General features: G+C 49.2%; 1 protein-coding gene across 4 annotated transcripts in view; it reads right to left on the bottom strand.

Moving 5' to 3' along the window:
• The window catches only part of DOCK1 (dedicator of cytokinesis 1), a 490,705-nt gene that overhangs the window by 16,261 nt on the left and 449,672 nt on the right, over positions 1 to 24,772 (bottom strand). For all 4 annotated transcript variants that reach the window (XM_078076968.1, XM_078076967.1, XM_078076970.1 and 1 more), the window contains exons 39-47: positions 20,892 to 20,981; positions 20,022 to 20,126; positions 15,816 to 15,957; positions 15,604 to 15,682; positions 13,983 to 14,067; positions 10,883 to 10,969; positions 7,853 to 8,029; positions 6,736 to 6,819; positions 1,810 to 1,947 (exon numbers count right to left, since the gene is read on the bottom strand). In XM_078076968.1, coding sequence (XP_077933094.1) covers positions 1,810 to 1,947; positions 6,736 to 6,819; positions 7,853 to 8,029; positions 10,883 to 10,969; positions 13,983 to 14,067; positions 15,604 to 15,682; positions 15,816 to 15,957; positions 20,022 to 20,126; positions 20,892 to 20,981 — 987 coding nt within the window. The remainder of the gene's footprint in view (positions 1 to 1,809; positions 1,948 to 6,735; positions 6,820 to 7,852; positions 8,030 to 10,882; positions 10,970 to 13,982; positions 14,068 to 15,603; positions 15,683 to 15,815; positions 15,958 to 20,021; positions 20,127 to 20,891; positions 20,982 to 24,772) is intronic.

A 24,772-nucleotide genomic window follows, 5' to 3' on the forward strand; every position in this document is an offset into this window, starting at 1 on the left:
CAGGAGGGCACCCCGGTCCCCAAGCCTGTTCCCCGTGAGCAGCTCCCGCTGGGTTGGCCGCCCTGGGTCCCCACGCGCTGAGTTTTCAGACCAGAGCCCAGAGGTTGCGTTCTCTTGGCTTTGTCAGGTTCACACCTGCTGGGCATGCACTGGTGCTCCAGAGCCCGGCCACAGCGGGCAAGGGTGGGCAGGTGGGTCAGCATGGAGTGGAATCAGAGCCAAAGGAGCCCCTTTCTGGGGGGACTCTCAGTCTCTTACAAGAGAAGGAAAAGCTCTGCCATGTAAACTAAGAGTAGTGGCTAAAAGCACAGACTGGGAGGCAGACCGGTGGGCTTCAAACTCCATCAGTGGCCGGAGTGGCCACTGCTAGAGTGTGACTTGCATCCCCTTTTCCCCATCTGTAAAATGAGGATGACCACAGTGCCTCCTTTGTAGTGTTAAGTGGAGAAGCCAGTTCATATTTGCAAAACACTTGGAAAGGTCCCTGGCATATGGTAAGCACTAAATTAGTGTTTGCTAAGGGAGCTAAATGTGTGGAAAAAAAGAAGTGAGTTCAACAGGAAGAGCAACAGAGAACTGTAGAGAATGGCAGACAGATGGAATTGGGCCGAAAAAGGACCCAAAATGGTGCCCTACATTGGACACCTGGTTCTTCAGGAAGGACAGAAAAGTGTCGTGCGATGTGAGAAGCAGAGTACCTTCTACAGCACGCCTTTTGTTTGCAGGAAGGTGGAAACCTTGTGCGCCCTTACCCCCTTCATGCCAAGGGCTGGGATTCTAGATCGGAAGCCTCACTGCCTCTTTTTGTCACACTGTTGCTTCCCTCCAAACAACAGGGAAAGGGGGCCTGAGTCATCTGCTATGTCCGACATTTCCAGAGTCCAGGGACAGTCAAGAGCCAGGGACAGTCAAGAGCCACCAAGGCTCCCAGAGACCACAGGGCTCACACTGCCAGATACTTTGCCTCATTACATATCACAAGCCACACTTTTATCACAATCTTGATCCCAGCCCCCACTCAGAAACTTCCACAAACTCTTGGCAAAAGCCCAGTTCTGCCCTTCATCCAGAGCAAAGCCTCCTGCCCCACACCGCGCCAATCCAGGCTCTTGGAGGCTGGGCACCTTTCCGGCTTTTCCTATGATTTCTCTTCTTTCCAAGACATGTCTACGTCTGCACGGCCTCCGGCCTGCCATTCGAATTCCGGCCTCCCAGCCTTTCCTGGGTGAACCCTTCCTCCCCACCTCCTCCCCGACTGTCTCCAGCTTACCTTTCTTGGCCCAGACCAATGACCACTCCTTTAAGACGTAAGTCTTTGCTAACAATTTCAGATCTCAGTAAACCATAGCGACTCTCTCCAATGACTTTGACTTTGGACTGGACTTAGGCTCCAGCTCTGCCTTAGGACATCATGAGTTCTGTTGTCCTGTGTGTTCCCTAACCCTCTGTATGTGGTGTATGGCTGGAGGTGTGGCCTCTACGGCCAGCCGACGTTGAGTCCCATGGGCCTCTGGGTGGTTTTTCTGCTGCCCCACCACATTAAGGACAGACTGTGTTCACAGCAGGTGAGCAGGGCGTTTGGTGATCAAGCAAACTCATGAGCGCTTACTCACCCTGACATTTCCAATTATTGAAAGGAGCTTGCTGGCTTACTGACGATGGACTTCCGAGGGGGCCGAGGTCCTTCAAATCCCACTTCCCCAGTAGGCATCACACATACATCTTACTCACCCTGCCTGTGAGCCTGTCACAGTTGGACAACTGAACGCAGAGACACCCATCTCCCCTTCTGCAAGGCTACCCACTTACCATGGTTCGGACACCATACTGCTTTTCCACTTTTTCCTTCAGCTGTCTGAAACAGGCTTCCATTCTCTCATGAAATGGCCTCAGTGCTTCTGTGACTTTGTCTCCGTGAATCCTGATCCCTTCAGCCAAAAACGGAATCTGAAAAACGTAGCAGTCAACACTCCTTATTTCCTGGTTAATGGTCTAGAGAGAGACGCGCACACCAGGCAGAAAGCGGCACTGTGTGCAAAATCCAACTGCTGTGTTTCCAAATCAAACCGTGAATCAAAGTCATCAGCAGGCACATGACCCCCAACGACCAAAATGTTCAAATTACAATCATTTGTGTTTTAAATTGGACACGTTTCGTGCAGTGCTCAGCGCACGACGGCCACTCAGTAACTTGCCTGACTCCCATTGGCTGACCAATCCTAGAATAGACTCATCTGTGCTTTCCTCGTGAATTGGGGAAGAACTGCAGTTTGAATCTGTTTAGCTGTAACTTGATCTATTAGCAAAGGGTCGTGTCACAGTGCAAAGATTTTTTTTTTCTTTTTTAGCCCAGAATATTGCCTCTCTAGGCAATTGAGAACCCTATTCTAAAACTTAAAAATCTAATTACGTGTGATCTATAGTCCTGAAGGATCTTCTTATTTGGAAAGGAAAACCAAATTTATTCTTCCTTAAAACTAAAAATAATCATTTCTCTGCCAACACTGCTGTCACAAAATATCCATGCCAACACTTCACTCCCAAGCGCGGAGATGCAGCTGACCTTTAAAAGCGTCGCAGGGAGACATTTTCATTCCCCAGCCCCAGAGACCCTCTAGCATCACTGCTCTTGGGGGCTGGAGGGGGTTCCAAGGAGGGCTTCCTTTCCCCAGCTTCTGCTTTCCCCCAGCGCTCGGACCCAGAGTTAGACATTCTTCAGTGCAATCAAGCTAAGAGGCTTCCTCTTAATAATTTATAATTAAATCAAAATACTGATTAAAAACAGATTTCCCTAATATGACAGAACACCAACCTAAATGAGCAGATTTATTAGGAAGCAGGATAATAAGTACACAATTGAATTTCATGTGAACAAATTCGAGAAATCTTACCAAGATGAATCAATGCATAAAATGTATTTGGTTGCCATTTAGAGCACGCAGCTGTTGCCTCTTGTGGTCTCCAGGGAAAGACGAAAGAAGTGAGGGCTCCCATGTCACGGCCCACCCACCAGCCCACCCAGCAGCCCACCCAGCCTGCCCTCGGGCTGCACGGGCACAAAGCTTGTTTCGCTGACAGTTGGGCCTACCCCCAAGGTTTGGGCCAGGCATCCCTTCGCGGCCAGTTACTGCCTAAAGGACAGGGTGCATGCAGGTGAGCCTTCACAACGGATGAGCTGTTTTAATATTCCGTATGAATTACTCGTGCAGATGGCAGCCTCCCCAGAGCCAGCCGCAGTGTGGTTCAACAGTAGAAATGCTCACATTAATCCTTCTGCTTCCTGAGCTCTGCCCTGGGGCACAGCACAGGCAGGCTGGGGACAACTTTTGGTGGGATGGTAAACGTGTTGGATCTATTTGGGTACAGAGGCGAGTATGGGGGGGCTGTCTCAAGGTTGAGACACAGCCACTTGAGATCTTGCAAGCATTTTTCTGTAGAATGGACCTTTTTCCAAATATACAAAATGCAGTCTAAATGTCTCTTTTTTTTGTTGGTTTGATTAAAAGCCTTCGTTGGCCAGATTCTTCGACCTCAAAGAAGCTACTTGCTGGACTAAAGTTAAGACCATTTGGTTTAAGTCCCTGGGGCTGCGTGAACTGCAATTTGGCAGGTGAAATTTAGGGGGTATGAGAATTGACCACTTCAACAGGTCCCTGACATTGTCAGATACAAGCTTCTTCTAGGATAGGATCTGGCCTCTGTTCTACGTCTGACTGGGGCTGAGCCACAGCTCTGCATGAAAAGATGCTCTGTGTAAACACTCCAACATATTGCGTGCTTAACATACAAACACGAGCCATGGAACAAGGCCTGAAGTGATCTTTGGGGACCCTGTGGTTCAGTGGGTTCCAACCTGGATGAGCATCAGAATCTCCCAGGCAGGTTCCTGAACCCCACCCTGGAGCCCTGATTTGCTCTGGGGTAGATCCCAGGAATCTGCATTTCTTAAAAGTTGCCCAGAGCAAGGAGAGGGGAGAAGACATCCCCAAAGTCACACCTTGGGTTGTTCAAAATGAGCACGCAGCCTGCTCTCCAAAGACGCCCTCCTGAACAGCGGTGACGCATGTGAAGTTCAGTGCCTTTGAGGAAGGGGCTGGAGCTCAGTCTGAGCTGGTGTCCACTGTAAAACTAGAGGGGGCCCCACGCGCCTGCAGCCACGGGCTCCCAGCTGGGAGGAGCAGGTCAGCACCATCCTGGTTTGGGGATGGCAAGAGCAGAGCCAAGAGCTGCCTGGGACTTAACAACCCGCCTTCACAAACGATTTCAGCATCGAAATGTGCTTATTGCATATCAGTGATGGAAACTCTGCCAACAAGTCCTTGGGATTTCCCAGAGGAAACCTCACTCTGCCCTGATGCAGTTTCCAGAAAAAACCAAACCAAACAAACTAACAAACGAAAACAGAAGACAGCATCCTGATAACCCCAAACTTATTTTTAATGACCATATGACTCAATCACTGATACTAAAATATGGGTTTGCAAACATTTGCAAATGAAAGGGAAATCACAGGTAATGTTTTGAATATGTATTTTTCATCACTCTTTGATTTAATGAAGTTGCTAGAAAATGGATTCTTTCTTTCAGCTTTCCTGTGAGCTGCTTTAAAATTCATCCTTTAATATAGTTATTAGGAGTGATGACATAGCGCTGACATAAAGTTCTCTCTGGGGAACAAATTATTTTCCTCTGTAGGACTTGAAACTCTTAAAATCCAATTTGCTGTAAAAGCTTACAAGAAAAAAAAAATCAATACAACTTTTGCAGACCAAACTAGTTTTTGTGTGGCAATGATTTTATAGCCTTCAATGAGGAGTTGGAATTTTGTACCCTCTGGTTTCTACATCTAAAATGGAATCATTCAGACTTTTAAACTCTCTCTCTTTTTGGAAACAGAGGGAGACGGTCTACATGAGGCTTACATTCCATGCGGAGAACCGTCCTTGGCCACTGAGCCAGCCCCCAGGGTTTGTTATCACAGAATAATTCTAATGCAAACAGATGTCTAGAGATTTGTGGCCAAGTCACACCCAGGAGGATGGCGATTGTAAAAAAACCAAAGCAAAACAAAACCAGAAACTGACAAGTGTTGACAAGGAGGTGGAGGATGTGGCTCCTCAAAAGATTAAAAAATAGAATTACCGTTTGATCCAGAAATCCCACTTCTGGGAATACGCCCAAAAGAACTGAAAGCAGGAAAATGAACAGACACGTGTGCGGCCATGTTCGCAGACAAGCAGTGGAAGGAACTTAAGTGTGCACAGATGGATGAATGGACAAACAAAGTGTGGTCCATCCACACAATGGAATATTATTTAGCCCAAAAAGGAAGGAAATTCTGGCTCAGGCTACAACACGGATGAACCCTGAAGACACTGTACTCAGTGAAATAAACCAGTCACAAAAGCCATATGACTTTACCGTATGACTCTACTTATGTGAAGTACCTGGAACGATCAAGTTCATAGAGACAGATGGTGGAATGGTGGTTTCCAAGGGTGGGGAGAATGGAGAGTTGGTGCAGAGATTTTTGGCAAGATGGGAAAGTTCTGGAGATGCATGGAGGGGATGGTCGCACAAAAATGTGAACGTGCTTAATGCCCCCGATCTGTACTCCAAATTGGTTAAGATGTTACATTTTATGTTATGTCTATCTTAGTACCACGAAATATACATAGATTGGAAGTGGGCTTGAAACCAAAGTTCAGCCCCACTCTACCCTACCAGGTCACACTGGTCAACGTGCTGATAATGGAGAAGCCACTGGGGTGAGGCTCTGGGAAGGCCAGGGTCAAAGTGTCTCTTCAGAGGAACAGCCTCACCTACGTCAGGGCCCCAAGTGGCAGCCTGGGACCCCCTGGCTCAGCGGAATGGCCTGGGGTACACTGCCGCCAGGCACAGGGTGACCCCGGCCTCCACCTCCCTCAGCTCTCTGTGTGGGGATTAGATCAGACAGCACCCTCCTCCCCTCCCACACCAGAAGACAAAGCCCGAAACAGTGAGCTGTCCTCAGGACAGAGCAGGTTAGGCAGAGCTCCAGGAGAACCAGGTCTTGATGTCCCCTCCACCACCAGGCTCACAGGGACTCTAAGACGCAGACCATGTGAACTAAACAAGTCACTTCCAACTGGACATGAGACGCCCTCCGGACCATGTCCTTCTAACAGCACGTCCCTCTAAGGTAAGACTCAGTGGCCTCAGGAGCACGACTATAGACGCACCATAATACACAGAATTACAGCTGGGAAGACACAGATGTGGATGCCCCCAACCCTGGCCACCACCAGGGAGAACGTGGCGGGGGGGGGGGGGCGCTCTGCCGTGGCCCACCGACGCCTCCCACACGGATGGCACTGACGTGAGCGCCTTTCCCACGACAGGCTGGAGCCAGGCTCTTGAAGACATCACAGTTCTCACCTTGCCTCTGATATTGTCAATACCAGACAGAGATCTGCCGGCAGAGACAGGCCAGGCTCACTGGCAAGAGAGGACGCCCTGTGTGTGCAACTGCATGACCACAGCCAAGGAGCTGAGTTAATCACGGCAGTGGGGGTGGTTCATCTGGGGACACACGTGGCTACATGCACTGTGGCGGATGTCCCAGGCCCCCATGCCGGCCGGCATGCATGCTGAGATGGCCCAGGCGGACGCGTCTAGCCTCGGATGCGGGTCTAGCCTCGGATGTGGGTCTAGCCTCCCCGCTCCAGGCCTGCAAGGCTGCCATCACACACTTACCTGCCACGCAATGAGGTCCTTGAGCTTCTCAATCTTTTCATGGGCCTCTGGGTGCTCCTGCAGGTACCGCTCTGTAAAGAAGGCCTGGTGGAGACAGAAGGGCCACTCAGTACCCTGCTTCCCCAGCACCATTTCTGCACACTGACTGCGCACCAGACCCGGGCATAGAGCCATGTGTAAAACAGACCCACCCCTAGGGGATGGACCCTCCCCAGCACTCAGGGCCAAAGGTCTGGTTAGCTCAAACACAACAGATGGAGTGAATGGGCAGCCAGGAGGGGCATTTAGGGCGGCACCTCTGTCTTGGAATCCAGCAAAGCCACAGCTGACCTGGATGACTCAGTCCGCTGGGTGGCAGCTCCCTGGTGGCTCACATGCCCTGACTCCCACCCTGCACCCCGCCCCGGGCCAGTCCTACACCTAAAGGCGGCTTACAACAGAGAGCTATCTCTCGGTCCAGGGCGATGACTCCTCCTGGCCTGCTCTCCACCTCAGCTCTTACCCTGTCTGGACAGGGGCTCAGCAAGCTTTTCTGTGAAGGGCTTCAATGCTGCCATTGTTCTATGAGGACGTCCTGTGTGTGCAACTTCATTCAAGTTCAAGTTCAAGCCACAGACACTAAGTAATAAATGGTCGCGGCCGAGTTCCAAACTTGATATCAAAAACAGAGAGCAGACCGTAGTGCAGACCCCTGGTCTAGACCACACCCACGTCCTTCCGCTTCTGCCCCTTCCCACTAAGAGATTTTCCGGGGAGACCAGCTGGCCTGCTCCCCGTACCCACCATGCCTACCTATCCCAAATGTTCTAATTCTTTTGTCTTTCACTACAACTGTATCTCTTGGCCTTTCATGATCCCAGGACTCTTGAGAGCCACCTGAGGGCAGCGCCACAGAGCTCCGTCAGCCCAACCTGCAGGGACGATGCCCAGGGGAGCCATGCCTGGGGTCGGGCCTTGACCTTCCGCAGCCGGCAGGAGCCACCTCTAGGCGGTCCCAGCCTTGGCTCAGTCCCGGCTGAGATCGGCCACTGAGACCAGCGTAGTTTCTGGGCTGGAAGATACGTGTCTGGAGACAGTCTGTCCCAGGACAGGGCGGTACCACTGGCATGTCACGTGCCTTCTCATAATTCGCGAAGCCTCCCATGACGGCAGGGTCCACGATGCCATTCAGGAGCATAGAGAGGGGGTTGATGGGGAGGCTGGGGTCGTCCAGGTGCTGCCGTACCATGCTGTTCATCTTGTCGTTGGTCAGCTGCATGGTCTCGATGGCGTTCTCCAGGGGACTGATCTCCACCTGCGGGGAAGGAAGGAGATGTGACTCCAGGCCATCTGCTGCGTCCATGCACCTAGGTCCTCTGTTCATTGTCTGGCCCGTGGGACCTTGCCAGAAGAGAAGCATTTCCAAGTGGGGCCAGGCTTCCTATTCCTCCAGTTCACCTTTCTTCCCAGGGGGGTTTTCGGGGGTGTTTCTTATCTCCCAAACAAGAGCAGCTGGGGATTTTAGTATCATTGTGCATTTCCAATAGGTGTGGCCCTCACATGCAAATTCCAAAGGGGTAACACAAGGCTGTCTGTCTCTGAGAGGTGTGTGTGGGTGTGTGTGTGCATGCATACACATGTGGTCTGCTTCTTTTAAACTGGGCAAGATTTTGGATGCCTGCGCGGCTCAGTTGGTTAAGCGTTTGCCTTCGGCTCAGGTGAGAACCCCGAGATCCTGGGATCCAGTCCCGCATCGGGTTCCCTGCTCAGCGGGGAGCCTGCTTCTCCCTCTCCCTCTGCCATCCCCCCCACCCCCACCCCACTTGTGCTCTCTGGCTCTCTCTGTCAAATAAATAAATAAAATCTAAAAAAAAAAAAAATGGGCAAGATTTTAAGGAGCAATCCATCCCTGTCCCTGAGGCTGGAGGCCCAGGCACTTTGTAAGACCGCTGTACCTGCTGGTCAGGGAAGGGCCCTCCTCCCCACATGAGACCACACTCTCTGTCATGAAGGAAGAGCTCCACCACCCAGGGAGAGCACGTCACCGCTGCCAACGGACCTCCCAGGCCTCATCGGAAGGGCCGCCACTGGTCAGCCGGACCCCGTGCAGGAGGCAGGGCACCACCACCCATCCTGCAACTGCCCTCCTTTCTCTGGGGCCCCAAAGCTCCCTGCAAGGCCCAGCCGGGCACGCCTCTCTGGCTCAGCCCTAAGGTGCCACGAAAACATGGCCGGGTTTAAAACAACAGCAACCCCTTCCCACCAGGCCTCACTCTGATAGATGCTGGGCTGGGCCACAAAGCCACGTCCAGGGGTCATCTCAACACATGATCCTTTCCGTCCTCCCAAAGGAGGTGGCAGGGGTCCCTACCCGTGCCTGGGAACCCCAGGGTGTCTGCAGTGAGGGACAAAGCAGAGCAGCCTGCTTCTGTCCTGCTGCAGCCTCTGGGGGTTGTCTGCTGGGCAAAGGGGAGCAGGGGGAGCAGGGACTTGAGAACGGACAACTCTGCTCACGGCTGGCCCCAGGTCCTAGAGCGACGCTTGGAGTCACTGTGGGGGAAGCCGCCTGCTCCGCCCGGCCCCTGGCTGGCCCCGTGCCCGATCAGCGTGTACTGCAAGATTGCTGCTCCCACGTGGTCCCACGAGGTCCCTGGCGGGCCCAGAGCCTGGAGCGCAGAATCCCAGGCACACACCTACACCAAATCCACACTCCAGGGCAGTATTCCGTTTTAACTGACTGCTAACTCCCCGCTGCTGATCCCATCTGCCTCAAGAACAGAGAGTTTCCTCCTTTCATCCAACAAGAGGGCTGGGTGCCACTCCGGGGCATCCCACGGCGGCCGGTCCCGGGAGGCGTGCACAAGGGGAGGGGTGTCGAGAGCAGCCCTCGGTTACGCGCTCTGGGATTATTCAGCTTCCAGCCCCTTAGTTTGTTACAAATGGCAAACAGTGCCGATGGCAGAACCACATCTTCACAGAAAGTCAGGGCTCACCCCTCTCCACCTCTGAGCTCTTAAGCTCCTTCCTCTCGAAATCTGGCTGGCTCACGAAATCCCGGATTACTGAGGGCTTTGGGCAGAGGCTCATTAGGAAGATTAATGCCTGTTTACTCGAAGTCCCCCCACTCCACCCTCTCACACACGTACATCCATCACCAGCTCTAAATGGTGCCAGCAAAGGCTTGCATTTCTGCCACCTGCCATATACTTTCTGAGCCCTCCATCCATCGGGGCTGCCTGGGTGCTACGGGGGCATGGAGTGGGCGCTCCCAGAGCAGAGAACGCAAGTGCCCAAGGCAGGGACAGGCAGAGAGACCCAGGGCTTCAGAGAAGCAGGAGGGGGCACCTGGGATGTGGGGAGCAGATGTGGCCCCGAGCTCAGATGGGCATGGACGACAGACAAGAGAGGAAACAGGGCTGGGAAGAGAGGTTCCAGGCAGGTTCGGGAACCAAATCAGGAGTTTCCAAGGGGACTCACTGTAAACTAAATGGGAGGCACCACCCCTCTGGATAAGATCCTGCTGGCTGAACACAAAAGGCATTGAGACACACGAATCAACATACATATTTCAATCAGATCTCTTTATACCACCCCCTGATACTTCTGTGTATTCAGTAAGAATCTGCCGCCCAACTCCGGTTCACATAGATGAAACTGTCCCATAGCTCACCACTGAGGCAAAGCAAAGTTTAGCTAATGAGATGCGAGTCATTATTTCTTTAAAAAAGTGCCAGTGAGGGGTATATTCTCAAGCTATTTTTACTTGAAATGAGCAAGTACTATTAATCAAGTTGTTTGTCATGTAAATGGCAATAAAAGCATCAGGAAGAAAGATCTTAAAAAGTGTATGTAAATTGGAACTTGTCTTAAACTTTTCATTTAGTTAACAGAAAGAGCTTTCAAAACAGCACAGCGATGACTAGATTTAAATATTTTGTGAGAAGAAAGGAAATCTTAATTCTGGTTTTCTTGTCAGCCAGCTCTGGTTGTGATTACACAGCATTTCTACTACAATATTCGTGGACCGGGAGAGTTGATGCCCCAGGGAACACGCAGGGTGATGATGGGTTAAGTCTTGTCTGACCTGGGGTCCCAGTGTGCGCGCCGCACCCTGTAAGAGGGGAAAACACAATGCCTTCTGGGGGGGGGGGCGGGGGGGAGTCCTTACCATGAAAACAGATTTGACCTCAAACCACCTTAAAATTCCGGGTAATTTGTACGCCGTGGTGTATATGGTTCTCTCGATCCACATGTTCTGCAAAGGGAACACACATGGTACTCATCAGGAGAAGGATGTCAGCAGGTGGACAGCTTCTGCGCTAACGGGGACTGGCCGCTCTCTGTGAGGTGGGTCCTCCGGGAGGACGGGTCTCCCTGGGAGGAGTCGCATGCAGCCCTTTTGTGGGCCGTGCCTTGCATGCCGTGCTCTGCCTGTGAGTCAGACAGTCACACGAGACACAGCAGTGTCCCCTGCTTTTGCTGGCCAGTGGTGCCAGCCTCCCTGGCATGTGGCAAAGAAAATACAACAGGAGAGTCAGGGAGAATTCCATACGTCAAAACCAGGGAAGTTCCCTCTGAGCAAAAAGATTTTTGAAGAGGCTCCAAGGAGTTCTTTGTTGGCCTGACTTTGGGTTCAACAGAAACCCAAAGGTGGAAAGGCATTAAGGAAAACCGGGTTTCCTGTAAGTGACCGCTCACATTCTGATACGGATCAGTCAGTATTTTAGGCTTCAATTTGTTTCTTGCACAACTGATCTCTATTCCCACTAGAAAATAAAGATGTGGAAAAATTACCCACCACCCAGAGATGGTAACTTAAACATTTCAGTATCTGTTGTTCAAGACTTCTTACTAAGCATTAAAAAGCATGTAGATGCATATTTTCAATAAAATACCATTTTATAATCCATATTCTTCAGAGAACAGAACACTATGTGTGGCGGGAAACTGCTTCAAGCCAATGAGCGTCACCCCTCTGCGCCTGTCTCAGGCTGTGCGGAAGCCCGTGGCGAGCTCACAAGCAGGGACTCTTTGCCCACCTGTTCCTGCCCAGTGTCAGCTTCCGGCCACCCTCTCCCTGCCCTGGGTCATACTGGGCCGTGCAGGTGTGTTGGGAGTGGGCCGGGCACAATGGACTGTCGGCAATTCCAGGGAGCCGCACTGGATCTTAGAGAAGCATTCATCCCCCACCTCTGAGGCTCCAGAGGGGAGAAGGAAGGGGACCCGGCCGAGGCCTCCTGTCTCCCCAGCTAGAGCTTTTTGCCCCAGGAGGAGGCTCCCCCAGGGGCTTGCCAGAGAAAACAGCAGTGTACCCTTTCAGAGCACTGGGACCGCACCTGCAGGGTCTCCCCAGAGGCCAACACGGCCCGAGCAGGGGCCCTGGGCTCCACCGAGGGCTTTCTGGACAACCAACGCCGGCTGACTCAGGCGCTATCTCTCTGTCTCCTTCCTCCTCAGCTGCTCCTGGGCCCCAGGGCTTCACCCCTTGCTGAGCGACCACTCTGAGTGCTCAGGCTGGCCGGGCAGCCCCGCAGCGTCCCGTCTGCAGGGCCAGGCCACCTGCAACAGGGCCAAGCCCAGCTTCCCATTGCAAAAAGCCCCACGCTTATCTGGAAGCTTTAGGCTTTGTCAGGCATGTGAAGGACTAAATCCCGTGGCTTCTGAAAGCCTCATCCAAGTGCGAGGGCCTAACGGGGCCATTAGAGGATTTCAGGGCCATTTAGAAGAAGCACAGCCTCCGAGGCTTAGTGCAGCCCCAAACGTCAGGGGTCTCGGTTATTCTTAGCTCTGCCCCAAATGGCTGCACCCCTGTTAGCAATTTGCTTGACCTCCTTGCGTCTCTTTCTTTATGATATGAGAATATACACAGCTGCCGGATGCGAGATGTGTGGGGGAAATTCAAGAACTGCCTATAAATCCCACAGTCCAGAGACGCTATATAAACGGTCATGTTGTTGCCACAAGAGACCGCTCAGAAAGCCGCCCCCTTCGCGCTGCTGTCTTGGCCCCTCCCTCACTATTACAGACAACACCGCAGGGACCAGTTACCAAGTAGGGTATCCTGGGATGCTGGCATTAGCCAAGAAATAGGGTCTTCGTTTTGAGACAAGCAGTGTGGGAAGTGGGAACGACTACAGTTCCCGGAATACAAGCTCACAGCAGACACCTAGGAGATGGCTCAGGCAGGAAGGGCCTTCAGCACTGTGACTGGAGACTCTCAGGCCCCGCCCTGAGGATCAGAAGATTACAGGAAACGGAGAGCTTCAAGGGGAGGCTGGACAGAAGCACTGTGGAAGGGCCCCAAACTTCACTCTGGGTCAGGTCACCTTTGATCTTCTGCACCCCCAGACACCTCCCGACTACAGGCAAGGGGATGCAGTCCCCAGCAGAGCTGCTGGTCCTCCTTGGGGGTCCTCGCGGCTAGTAGGTCCTGGAAACACGGGCCTGTCTAGGGATTCCCAGAGGACGTTTGCAGGGCAGAAGGAGGGAGAAATATTAACATTTTTAAAAACTGTGCTTTATTGCAAAGAATTGATTTATTCTTTGCAAATGGAAACCATTAAATCAGTTGTATGTATATTTTTTAAAAAGCTGCAAAAACTTCCGTTAATATTTCTATGACTAATGCAGGGGACGACGTATGATAACCTTTTTTGGCTGGCTGTCACAACTGGGGAGATGCTACCGGCATCTAATGGGGAGAGGGTCAGGGACGCTGCTCAATACCCTCTGAGGCATAGGGCGGCTCCAGCACAGAGAATCACACGGCCCGGGACCCCATGGCGCCCAGGAGCACCTGCTCTGGTGCCCTGAGCCTCAGGGAAATTCAGGCGCTGGACAGTGAGCGTCTGGGTCTCTGCCCTGCTCACCTCTGGCTGCTTGTCATCAGCAGAAAGCCCCTGAAGTGCTCGGTCCCTCTGTGTGCCTATCTGTATTAGACACACCAGTAGGGTGCTCGGGGGCCCGGGACCCAGAGGGAGACGACTCAGAGAAGCTGAGGAAGGAGGCGAGTATGCCCGGAGGGTAAGAAGCAGGGTCTCAGCACTCGGCCCCTTCTGCTAGCACCTTAAGGCCTCGGCGACATCCTCTGTGAGATGTTCGCCCTTCACTACAGTTGAAGGGGTTAGGATTTGGTATTTGGATTTCTGCACACAAGGCACAAAGGCATCTAATATGCCCTGTGGTCGCCTCTGAGGCCGGTTTTCCACAGGTAGTGTTGTTGGTGGTAAAGGAGTTCTTTGGGGGTTTTTTGGTGGTTGTTTTTTTACCGCAAATTCATTGTCTGGGTTTTTCTCTCCCTTGCGGATCGGCCGAGAATATTCAAATCGCTGGACCTCGTTCACCCTATAAAAACTGTAGAGAGACAGACAAATCGTTAGACATTTAACCCCAAAGCAGCCGATATGCCTTTAGATGTGGGGTCTGGCCTCCTGATAGGTCCCTGCGTCCCTTAAAATATCCCCAGCCTTGACCCTGAGTGACAGCTGTGGCTTTCTCTCCCCGCCAGCCTCGGGAGAGAGATGCTGGCAGATGGAAACGTTACCTTGAGTTTTTGCCTCTTCCCTGTCCCTGCAAACCCTCAGGGGAGAAGAGACCCGGAGTAAGAGCGAAGCAGGCACACGCAGAGAGAAGGTGAAGCGAAGGAGAGCGGCAACAGGCCTGCGTCCCCCACTCCTGTGTTTACTACTTCAAAATCTTCATTTATTTTATCAGTTTAATTCAGTGATTCAACAATTTATTAAAAGAACCTAATAATGTTTTTATTAAATTTTTTAAAAAATTGTGTGTTTATTGTTTTTATAAAGACCTTATATACCTTAGTTTGAGCTCTACAGAAGGCAGTCTGTAACCACAAAGGGTGGCACACACGACAAGTGTGTACTTTCTTTCCCTGGGGAAGGGGTGGGTGGCACGCGTAAGCCAGAGGCAGACTCATTCCTCCTCAGCCCTGAAATGTCGGCCGCCTCCCCACGTCACAGCGAAATCGCTGAGCATCAGCTACGATTCGCTATTGGCTTTAACACCTCTTCCTGAAATAAACTGTTGCAAAAGTTGAAACAGGTGCCTTGTGAAAGCAATCGTTCATCAATAAACAGAGTCCTAGCTGACTTCCCATTATGGCTGATAAAAGGTTAAAGAAAGGAAATGAATTTTGAGGAAGAACACAACCCACCAAACTTCAGGATATGAAATAAACAGATTCTGAGCATTATTAGGCCATGGAACAGGTTAATTTCTTAACCAGAACATGGATCACATAGAAAAGAAAATTCTTGACATCAAAGAAACATCTAAAGCAGACGGTCTCTACAGCATTGCTAGGTCAGGGGCAACTCAATGTCGAGGCATAAACCCTCAAATTCGGACAGCCGACCAGTGAGTCTAAAAATCTGCCTCATAATCCTACGTTATATAATCGTGGTGTTGCAGGGGTCTAAGGGTTCTCCACCCAAAAAAGCAAATGACCCAATTCCTTTTCCTGCCTTATGGCATGCAAACACTCTGGTCCTCCTCCCCAGGTGTGGGGACTCAGAAATGCTGGGTTGGGGCTGGGCTGGAGCCCTGCTGAGAAGCTCTGCAGGGAACCCCCACCCTCCCCACCGCCAAGAAGATCACAAGGAGACCAGAGTGCCCCCTCTGTCCTCCCGAGTTTTCCTCATCTCCCCACATCAGGAAAGGAATAGTTCTTGTGCCATCCAGCAACACACACTAACTTCTTCCTTCACTGTTTTGATGCTGCAAAGAATTTGCTTCCCTTGCTCTTCTAAGTAAACAGAAAGAGCATCTGGAAAGCTAATCAAAGGCTAAAACCCACCCTCTCAAGAGTGAAATTCTTAGCTCACAGCCCTTCACCGTCCTCACGGTGGGTAGGAGAAATGGGGTGCTTACCTTACAATCTGCTCCGACACAGGCCTATGAAATTTCGGGGGCAGATCGAGTTTGGGCTTTACGGTGAAGCACTGAATATCTGAGGGCGAAAGGGGTTAAGGATCACCAGGAGGGGTGGACATCAGCCGTGACGGGGCCCCCAGGTCCACCCACCCACCCAGGCGCACAGCGTGGTGATGGGTCACATTCCATAGGGTTGTCGGAAAGGATACACTGGCCAGGAGAGTTTTTAATATCATCGCCTGGTGGAGATGTTGTCTTCATTTTCTCAGCATTCGGGAACTGAGTTAACAGCCGAGCTTCAAAATCTTCCCTGCGTTCATACTCTTTCCCTCGGTAAATGAAAACTTTCCCCTGGAAACAATGACATTCATTAAATACCACCACAGGGGAAGGCCAGGACCTGTGCATGCCCAAATGCATTGGTCTTCAAAATATGCTTGAGAGGTTTTTTGTTTTGTTTTGTTTTGTTTTGTTTGAAGTCGTTGAATTGAAGAACAGCTTGTAATTGCACTGGCCCTTATTAATCAAGAAGGCACAACCACGAGCCACATAAGTTAATAGTATTTAAGAAGCACTGAACACAAGATTACTGAGGTCTGCTGATGTATTTCAGTCTTAACAGTAACAATCAATTAAAAAAAACAGGAAGAACCAAGTGAGCGATCGGGGTCCGCCTTCTAGGGGGCATGAGGTGCCCAGAGAGGGTAAAGGCATCAGGGCAAGTGAGTCCTGGTCTCCATGTTTTTCTTTTCGGGTAGGCCCTAATTAAATAGCTTTCATCCTCTGAGAGGAATTTAAGAGAGGACGACATTGAGGTGGGGCCTCAACGCTCAGAGCCTGAGCATGACGTTCTGAGCCGTCTCTGACAGGACACAACCAAGGGAAGAGCTGAACCACAGGGAATGGGGTCGAGACCAAAGGAGAGAGGCGTGAGGGCCGTGGCCTCCCCGGGGGTGAGAGACTGGAGAGGGATGACAGGACTTCCCTCACCGCACGTCAGCCTTGTGTGGAGAATTACCCACCGGTGAGTGACAGGTAGAACATCAGAGTTCTCCTTCTAAAGGCTGGATTTTGTCCATCTTCAATGGCGCTTTGTCACCTCCATAAATCCCGAGTTGGAGAGTCCATTGGGGGGTGATTTTCGAGGGCGAGGTGACCTTGGGGTGGGTGTCAGGCTGGCGAGCGTGCTTCCTTACACAGACTGCCCTGTTGAGGCCATTTCTGTCTGGGTATGACACGGTCCCTCCCTAAATGTACCTCTAGGGAATTTTCTGATTCTAAGATATAACAGGTCTCTGTACCTTCACAGATTCAACAGTGCGTTCTGAGCTGTCTACTGAATCACAGAAAGGTGGCAATGGGTAGTATGATGCCACCGCGGGCTCCCGAGCCTTCACCCCCTGCCTCCCAACATCCTGCCCGCCCCACCCTAGGGCTGTCTGATCCTAAAGGAAAACTGCAACAAGGAAAAGACACCACAGGATCCGAGAAACGGGAGGCTGGAGGCTGATGCTTTTCCTCATGGAATCTGTTGTTTCAATCAGGGGACCCTGAGCCAGAAGCCCCAGACTGGCTGGCCATGAGTCAGGTGCAGCCCTATTATCTGTCATGACCCCGGCCAGATGCCAGAGAGGAGGAGAGACAGACAGCCAGACGGGATAGCATTCCGCTGGCTATTTTTACACTTATCTCCTAGAGACTAAGTGTGAAGTCAAATTAAAATTTGTCTAATTAATGAATTTTCAAAAGATAAAGAGAGATCCTGTGGTACTCAATTTATTTCCTTCCCTAGCCCTGACTTATTCTGAGTCCCTATAAATCACTAAAGAAGGAACACTTTAAGAATTGAATACTTTTTTCACTTTGTGCTTAGGTATGTCTTAAAGTACCCATTACGGAAGAAAAATGTTCTCTTTCCCTAAAAAAATAATGTCAAGCAGAAACCAAAGTAATATGTAGTCTTAATTAGAAATATAAATACACAGTGTGGGCATCTTTTAAGGCTATATAAAGCCAGATTTAATGAATAACAGGTTACTATGAACTCGCATGCATTTATTATGCTTTACTCTAGAAGACATAATAATAAAATGTAATAGAAAAACACTAGTGAGTTATAGATGAAAACACTACTAACATTTTCTAGAAATGTCAATTATTTTGCATTCTGAAGCAGTCCCTTCAAACGTGAAAATAAGGGGGAAATGTATATACAGTCAAAGATATTTATTCCTTGTAAGCACCATAAATATTAACATGAAGGCAAAACAAAACAAAACAAAAAAACAACCCACTGAGACCAATTCTTAAAGAAAAACAAAGCAAAAGGGACAGTCAGTTCTCAGAGGCATTAAACAGACAAACACTTCACCCGCTTTTCTGTAACTGCTAATGTCATTGTCTGATTGGCTCCTGACGGTGATCTGTGAAGCATATAAATATATTGCTATAGTCCCACGAAATTATTCAGGTGTGGTGGGGACATCAGTTCAATATTAATCAAGCCCGTTAAACTCTTCATTCGCACTTTGCATTTTGTCCTTCTGACGGGAGATGACCCGGTGCAGTCTCTGAAGCACACGGCATGGGTGCCCTCCCAGCAGACGCCAGGCATCAACTGGCTCGGGGACTGCAAGGTGCCTGCCCCGCCCCCAGCACATCAGGAAGCCAGGGCAGAGCCATGGTTAGTGGCCGCGAGTGACAGCACCATCCAGAGGGCCACATACAGCGTGTAATGCCTCAGCACAGCTCAGGTCCGCCATGATTTAGGGTCAGTCTCTCTGTTTCTTAGAGACACACATGGCGACACGCCTACAGATTCGTATGTATTAATTGAAGGCTTCAACAACACCGACTCCAAGCTCCTAATATTCTTCAGCTGGGCTTTTTATTTAAAATAGAGTTAATTTCAAAAATCTTCCCTAATTTAGGGGAAGATTTATAACCTAATTTATAACCAAACGTCCCTATTCATTCTTTGGGAAGAAGACGTTCTCCAGAATCTGGGTTTCTGACTGACCGCTGTCTTAGGCATGTCCTGTCACAGCTGCACGAGGAGAGGACTGACCAGCAGTGACAGGGCAGGGCTGATGCCCCAGTCACCCAGGACCCCGAGGGAGTGCATAAACCAACAGGTCACCTTCTGGAGCAGAGCAGGCCTGCGAGGCTCGCTTGCAGATGTCATATAAACAATGTCGGGTCCTCAGCAAGTAAGTCCTTCCTGCTGGTGGCACCATGAAGGGTGTCTCATCCTGTCAGGGTCTTCTGTGTAATCAGAACCACCAGGCCCAAAGGAACACACTCTGGGACAAGAAAAACCTCCTGACTGGATCTAACTGCCCCAGACAGCTGTGTTCTAGGCAAGAGACCACCTTCCTGGAAACCAGAGGAATCCCGCATGGTCTCCCAGCATAAGAGAAAACCATGTGTCTTAAAAAAAAATGTCGTAAGAAATGACAGGAAATCATGACCCACTGGTCAATGGCATCCAAGAGAAACTTTAAACAATTCTACTAGTAGGTCAAACAGCATTTATTTACACAATTTCTCCTCTGGCCTCATGAGTGCTAGGGAATGGGCATCCGGCTGACGATCACAGTATTTCTTCGATCATGTGTCAAATAACACACACCTGTCTAAGGGATGGAACGTGATTCAGAATCCCCAGCAATGTGGCCATGGAAATCCACTTACAATTGCTCACAGAATTAAAAATATACACATTCATGGCAGTATTATTCACAATAACCAAAACAACCCAAACGTCCATCGAAGGACAAATGGATAAACAAAATGTGGTATAGCTGTATAATAGAATATTATTCAGCCATAAAAAGGAAGGGAATTCAGATACATGCTCCAACACAGATAAACCTTGAAGACCCTATGCCGAGGGAAATGGGCCAGACACAAAAGGACAAATACCGTGTGATTTTACTTTATGAGATACCGAGAATAGGCAAATTCCTAGAGACATAAAGTAGCATGGTGCTGCCAGGGGCTGGGAGGTGGGGTAATACAGACCTAACTGTTTAACTGGGTACGGAATTACAGTTTGGAGAGATGAAAAAGTTCTGGAGATGGATGATTGCACAACAATATTAATACCACTGAGCTGTACACTTAAAATTGGTTAAGATGGTAAATTTTATGTTATCTGTATTTTACCACAATTTAAAAAAACACACGTAAATCTCCAGTTCTGTTTAGGAAAAATCAGATGGGAAGTTTATATGCAATCAAAGAAAATATTATCAGGCCTTCTTTCACACCCTAAGCTAAGCACACAGAGCTATGAAGAGCACGGATTCAGACTCTGACCCACAGATGCAAAGTTCAAATCATCCATCAGAATGGGAAGGAGCTCTCTGGCCACGGAGCAATCCTGGCTCAGATTAAACAGAATCAAAATTTACCCGAAGGAACGTGGGGAATCCTTGTCCATAGTAGCCAACAGCAAAATAGTCAGGCTTAGGTCTTATCACTTTGACGATGTTTTCATAAAACTGAGCCTGTTTTTTCTGAAAGGAAGAAAGAAAATTTCAGGTTTGAATAGAGTATTTGAGCATCCATTCTTCCAGAATCTTCCAGTGGGCTCTTCAAGCTTTGGCAATTCCAGCTGGGTGGGAGGCGCAGTGCGGACACAGGCATCTGGTCATCTTGCCACATGGCTTTGATAGAATTTGTCACTCACTCCCAGTGTTTAGCAGGGAATCTGACCAAAAGAGCCAAATTCAGTAACCAGTAGGATTTACCCATGTTTTCGATAACCAAAGAGGTGCCATAGAAATGGTTTTTCTTATGATTAAATGGCTGGTCTTTATTATTTTAAAAACTGGTATCAATTAGATACTGGCATACATTAAAGAAGAACTTAAAAGGGCAGAATTCTGGTCTAAATTAATGGCGGGAGAAAGGTCTGGGCCACTCTCCCATCACACACCCCCCTTGTAGACGGGGTCAGTTTTAATCCAGCAGCAATTCTCAGAGACTCTTAGGCCGTCAAGAGCACTGTACACATGGGGTCAGCGGTTGTTTACATACAGATGCTCAGAGAAATCTTAGAGTCTGGTTTCCAGAGCTCAGGTGGGAATAAAAGTGAGTAGTTGTGGGCCAGAATCAGCCCGCAAATACATGAAGACCTTCCTCCTGGACAAAATGGAGGACCATGGCCAAGGCCGCAGAAGACCTGAAGAGACTCTCCAAGTTAAAACTGAAAGGGAAAGCCCAGAAAGACAAGTGTAGATCGCCTGTGTTCATTTAACTAGAAAGAAAAGGAGACCTACCAGCAACTCGCTGAGTTGTTCGTAATCAAACATCTCGTTTTCATACTGTTCGGCAAGTTCCTTACCAAGAGCAATGGCCTCCTCCCACATCTGTGAGGAAAAAGAAAGAAAAAGGAGAAACAGAAACCCAACGCTGAATGGTGCAGTCAAGGAATGAAATAATAATACAACTGCTCATCTTAAAATAATTTGGAAATACACTTGCCAAATCTGAAAACACTACAGAATAATGTTAGAAAAATACAAGTATTTTCTAGAGGCTCATGTCCTTTGGCTCATGACCAGACACCAGTTGACTAAACGGGTCCACTACTGGCTTGCCAGTCATGTTGGCCTCTGCCCAGGGTCAGAGCAGTCTGGCCGCCAGGTCTGGCCCGCTCCGTCCTCTCTCCTGCTGCCAGGATGGCTGCTGAAGCCCATCCATCGGAGCAGCAGGGGAGCTGGTGGAAGGAACCGCCATGCACGAGAGGCTACAAGGAGCCTGGTTTTGCTACTTTCCCAAATCATCCCATTGAACAAACACTGGACTGTCAGAAAGAACAAGATATATTTCAACTCTAAATTAAAGCTCGCAAGGAGTTGGTTTCTGTGTGCAAATACTGTGAGGCTATAAAGCCTGCCATCATTTTGAAAGGGGAAATTGTTGGGGTAGTAGTTTGAAAGGGGATTTCCAATCAGGTAAGTGATTTATTAGAAAGCTGATAAACTTTGACATTATGGAATACTTTATTGATGCATATGGTAAGACCTGAATTTCCCTTATTTTTCTTGGGGAAAAATAAAGTGGTTTACTCGAGAAGAATAGGTCACATATGGAGGAACCATCTCCTCCAGGAAGCCTTTCTGGGTGCCAACTGTCCTTGGGCTCCCATGACGACCCAGGATCCCCTGAGTTCCAACCTTCTGGTTATGTACAGAAACTGGAGTGCTTCTTTGTTATTCCTTCTCAGAGACCACAAGCCCCTTCAGGAACTGAGTGTTAATGAAAACAACTAGACCTCAGCCAAGAGCCCGCTCAAGAATGTTTATCAAAAGAATTGAAGGTTGTTGACTTCAAATCAGGAAAGCACCACACCATCCCACATACTGTCCCCAGCCGGAAACCATCCATTTCCCGACCGCCACCATTCCCACAAGATGGTAGCGCTCAAGTCAGGACAAGTGATTCCAAGCTTGCTCTCTGTCCAGCAACTCCCTTGCCTTGTCAGGCGGGACTTCATTATACCCATTTTGCAGATAAGGAAGTCGGGGATTAGACAGGTCAGTAAGTTGCCCAAGGGCACAGAGAGGTGTACCTGGCCCAGCTTGATCTTTTTCCAAAGTTCTTGCTTTTGATGACTGTCTTAGTTTGGGCTGCTATAATAAAGTACCATAGATGGGGTGGCTTAAAAAGTAGACATTTATTTCTCACAGTTCTGGAGGCTGGGAAGTCCAAGATCAAGGTGCAGGCAGATTCAGTTCTTGGTGAGGGCTCTCTTCCTGACTTGTGGACCAGCACCTTCTCACTGTGTGCTCACAGGGCCTTGGGCGAGCTCTCTTTCTCTTCTTAGAAGAGCAGGAATCCCAGCATTTGAATGAATGGGAAGTCAACCTTATTCATGACCCAGTATAAACGTATTTACCTCGCAAAGGCCCCATCTCCAAATACTATCACGTGATGGATCAACATATGCATTTGGTGGTTAGGGGTGGGAGGTAGGATGCAGACATTCAGCCCATAACAATGATGATGTGCTAGCACTTGCAGCTTCTCCCACCCCCTCCTACTGAGATGGGTCTGAAAGGATACTAGGCTAGTCAGGAATTCCAGGCTCCCACTGAGAACGCAAGCTGCCGGGCCCCTTCCTGGCACACCCTTATCACTGAGGACTCATCTGCTGGTTGGTCTTTGCTTCTTAGTAGAATGACCCATGGAGGGTCTTACGTATTAGTGAACAGCCCAACAGACTTAAAGTACTCTTTATAGCTACGACTTAAATAAACCATCTGCTATTTTTTTATGAGGAAAAAAGTTCTTCTGGAATAAGAGTTACACTTTAATAGTCTGCAAGACAAAATAAAAATAAGCCCAGAGTAGAGAAAGATTTCTGAGATGGGACTAGCGCCCAGGGAAGGGAGAGAGTGGCCACGATGCCCTTCCTGGGTCTGAACACCTGTTCTCCCTCCCAGAGCCGCCACAGTCTCCATCCTGCTGGAACTTTCAGAGCTGCCTTGCCTTCTCTGAATATTTTAATCTGCTGCTCGAGATCCTTCCCGGGGTCCTCTGCCGGGGCCCAAGCTCACGTTTCTGGGAAAGGGAAAAGCCTCTCGCACTTCCAATATTTCTTTTAAGCTCCAGTGACCAATTCCTCCTTTACAGTATTTCCATTTCAAAGAAAACATTACTTTTACTTGTGATTCTCTGTCACAATTTTTCTTTAAGTTTTCTGTAAGCAAACACGCACTCTATTAGCTGCCTAGAGTGTCTGGGCATCTAATGTATTACTGAGTAAAACCTTAATCTGTTTTTATCCTAAATGACAGATGAGATGCTTTAGATACATATCAAAAGTAATTGTTCTTTTTTTTCTTTTTTTTTAAAGTTAGTCTTGAATAAATATCTTATCCGACTCACCCTGAGGTGACATGGTTGTGTTTTCCATCAGATTTTCTATAAATAACACCTTCTCCCGGCTTCCCCCACCTCCCCGTGGTCTTAAAGGATTCTGCATTAGGGAGATTTTCATCTACTTTTAATTGAATAGGGCTCTAAGGAGTGTGGGCAATTCATATTTCTAATGTGAACACCCTGGAAGATATTTCAGTACCAGGGAGAAGACAGATCCAATGCGATCAAAATTTAGATTACCTCCGTGAATGAATTGCTTTAACCCGTGGGTTTGAACGTCCTGCTTTAGCTCCTGGGCTAGGCTATGAGGTTTACCACAGCCCTGAATGAAAAAGCACCAGATCCTCACACAACCTTGTTTTCTGATTAAAATCCTTAATCCATTTTATTGCGTTCTTGACATTGCTAGTTACTTGAAGCACGAAGTGCATCTGTCCCACCACCTCTTTCCATCAGATGATCTTAGCTCCTACATGCTCTTGAGAGTACCATCTTGTCTCCATCATTCTGAACTTCCCAGTTTCAGGAAGTCCCATTTCTTCAAGTTTCATGAATACGAACTTTTGTTTCTTCTTCTTCTTTTTAACAAGATTTACTTATTTGAGAGAGAGAGAGAGAGAGAGAGAGTACACAAGTGGGAGGGGTTGGGAGAGGGAGACAGAATCTCAAATAGACACCGTGCTCAATGCGAGGCTTGATCTCACGACCCTGAGGTCATGACTCGAGACGAAACCAAGTCGGATGCTCAACTGACTGCGCCACCCAGGCGCCCCAAACTTTTTTTTTCTTCTTCTGATGAAACTCTGTCCTTAGTTCCCAGACAGCAGTGGCTATAGAGAGCAGACCAGCTATTGATTTCCTATGAAGAACTATTCAGTTGATGGTGGGCCAGTCGGATAGGACAACACTGACCTCACTGGACAAGGGAGCATGGCAGATGAGAGAGAAGACACCAGCCAGGACAACTGTCCCTTACCAATAATTCAGGCTGGCGATGACTCACTGGGACAGGGTGGACAACTCTGGTTTAATTCACTTACTAGCTGTAAGTGACTCACTGGTGAAGACCTTTTTTTGTTTTTTAAAGATTTTATTTATTTTAACTTATTTGAGAGAGAAAGAGAGCACACCAGCAGGAGCAGAGGAAGACAGAGAAGCAGACTCCTTACTGAGCAGGGAGCCTGATGTGGGGCTTGATCCCAGGACCCCAAGATCATGACCTGAGCCGAAGGCAGATGCTTAACCGACTGAGCCACCCAGGCACCCCCAGTGA

This window comes from Halichoerus grypus, chromosome 7 (assembly GCF_964656455.1).
Source record: "Halichoerus grypus chromosome 7, mHalGry1.hap1.1, whole genome shotgun sequence".
Lineage (NCBI taxonomy): Eukaryota > Metazoa > Chordata > Mammalia > Carnivora > Phocidae > Halichoerus > Halichoerus grypus.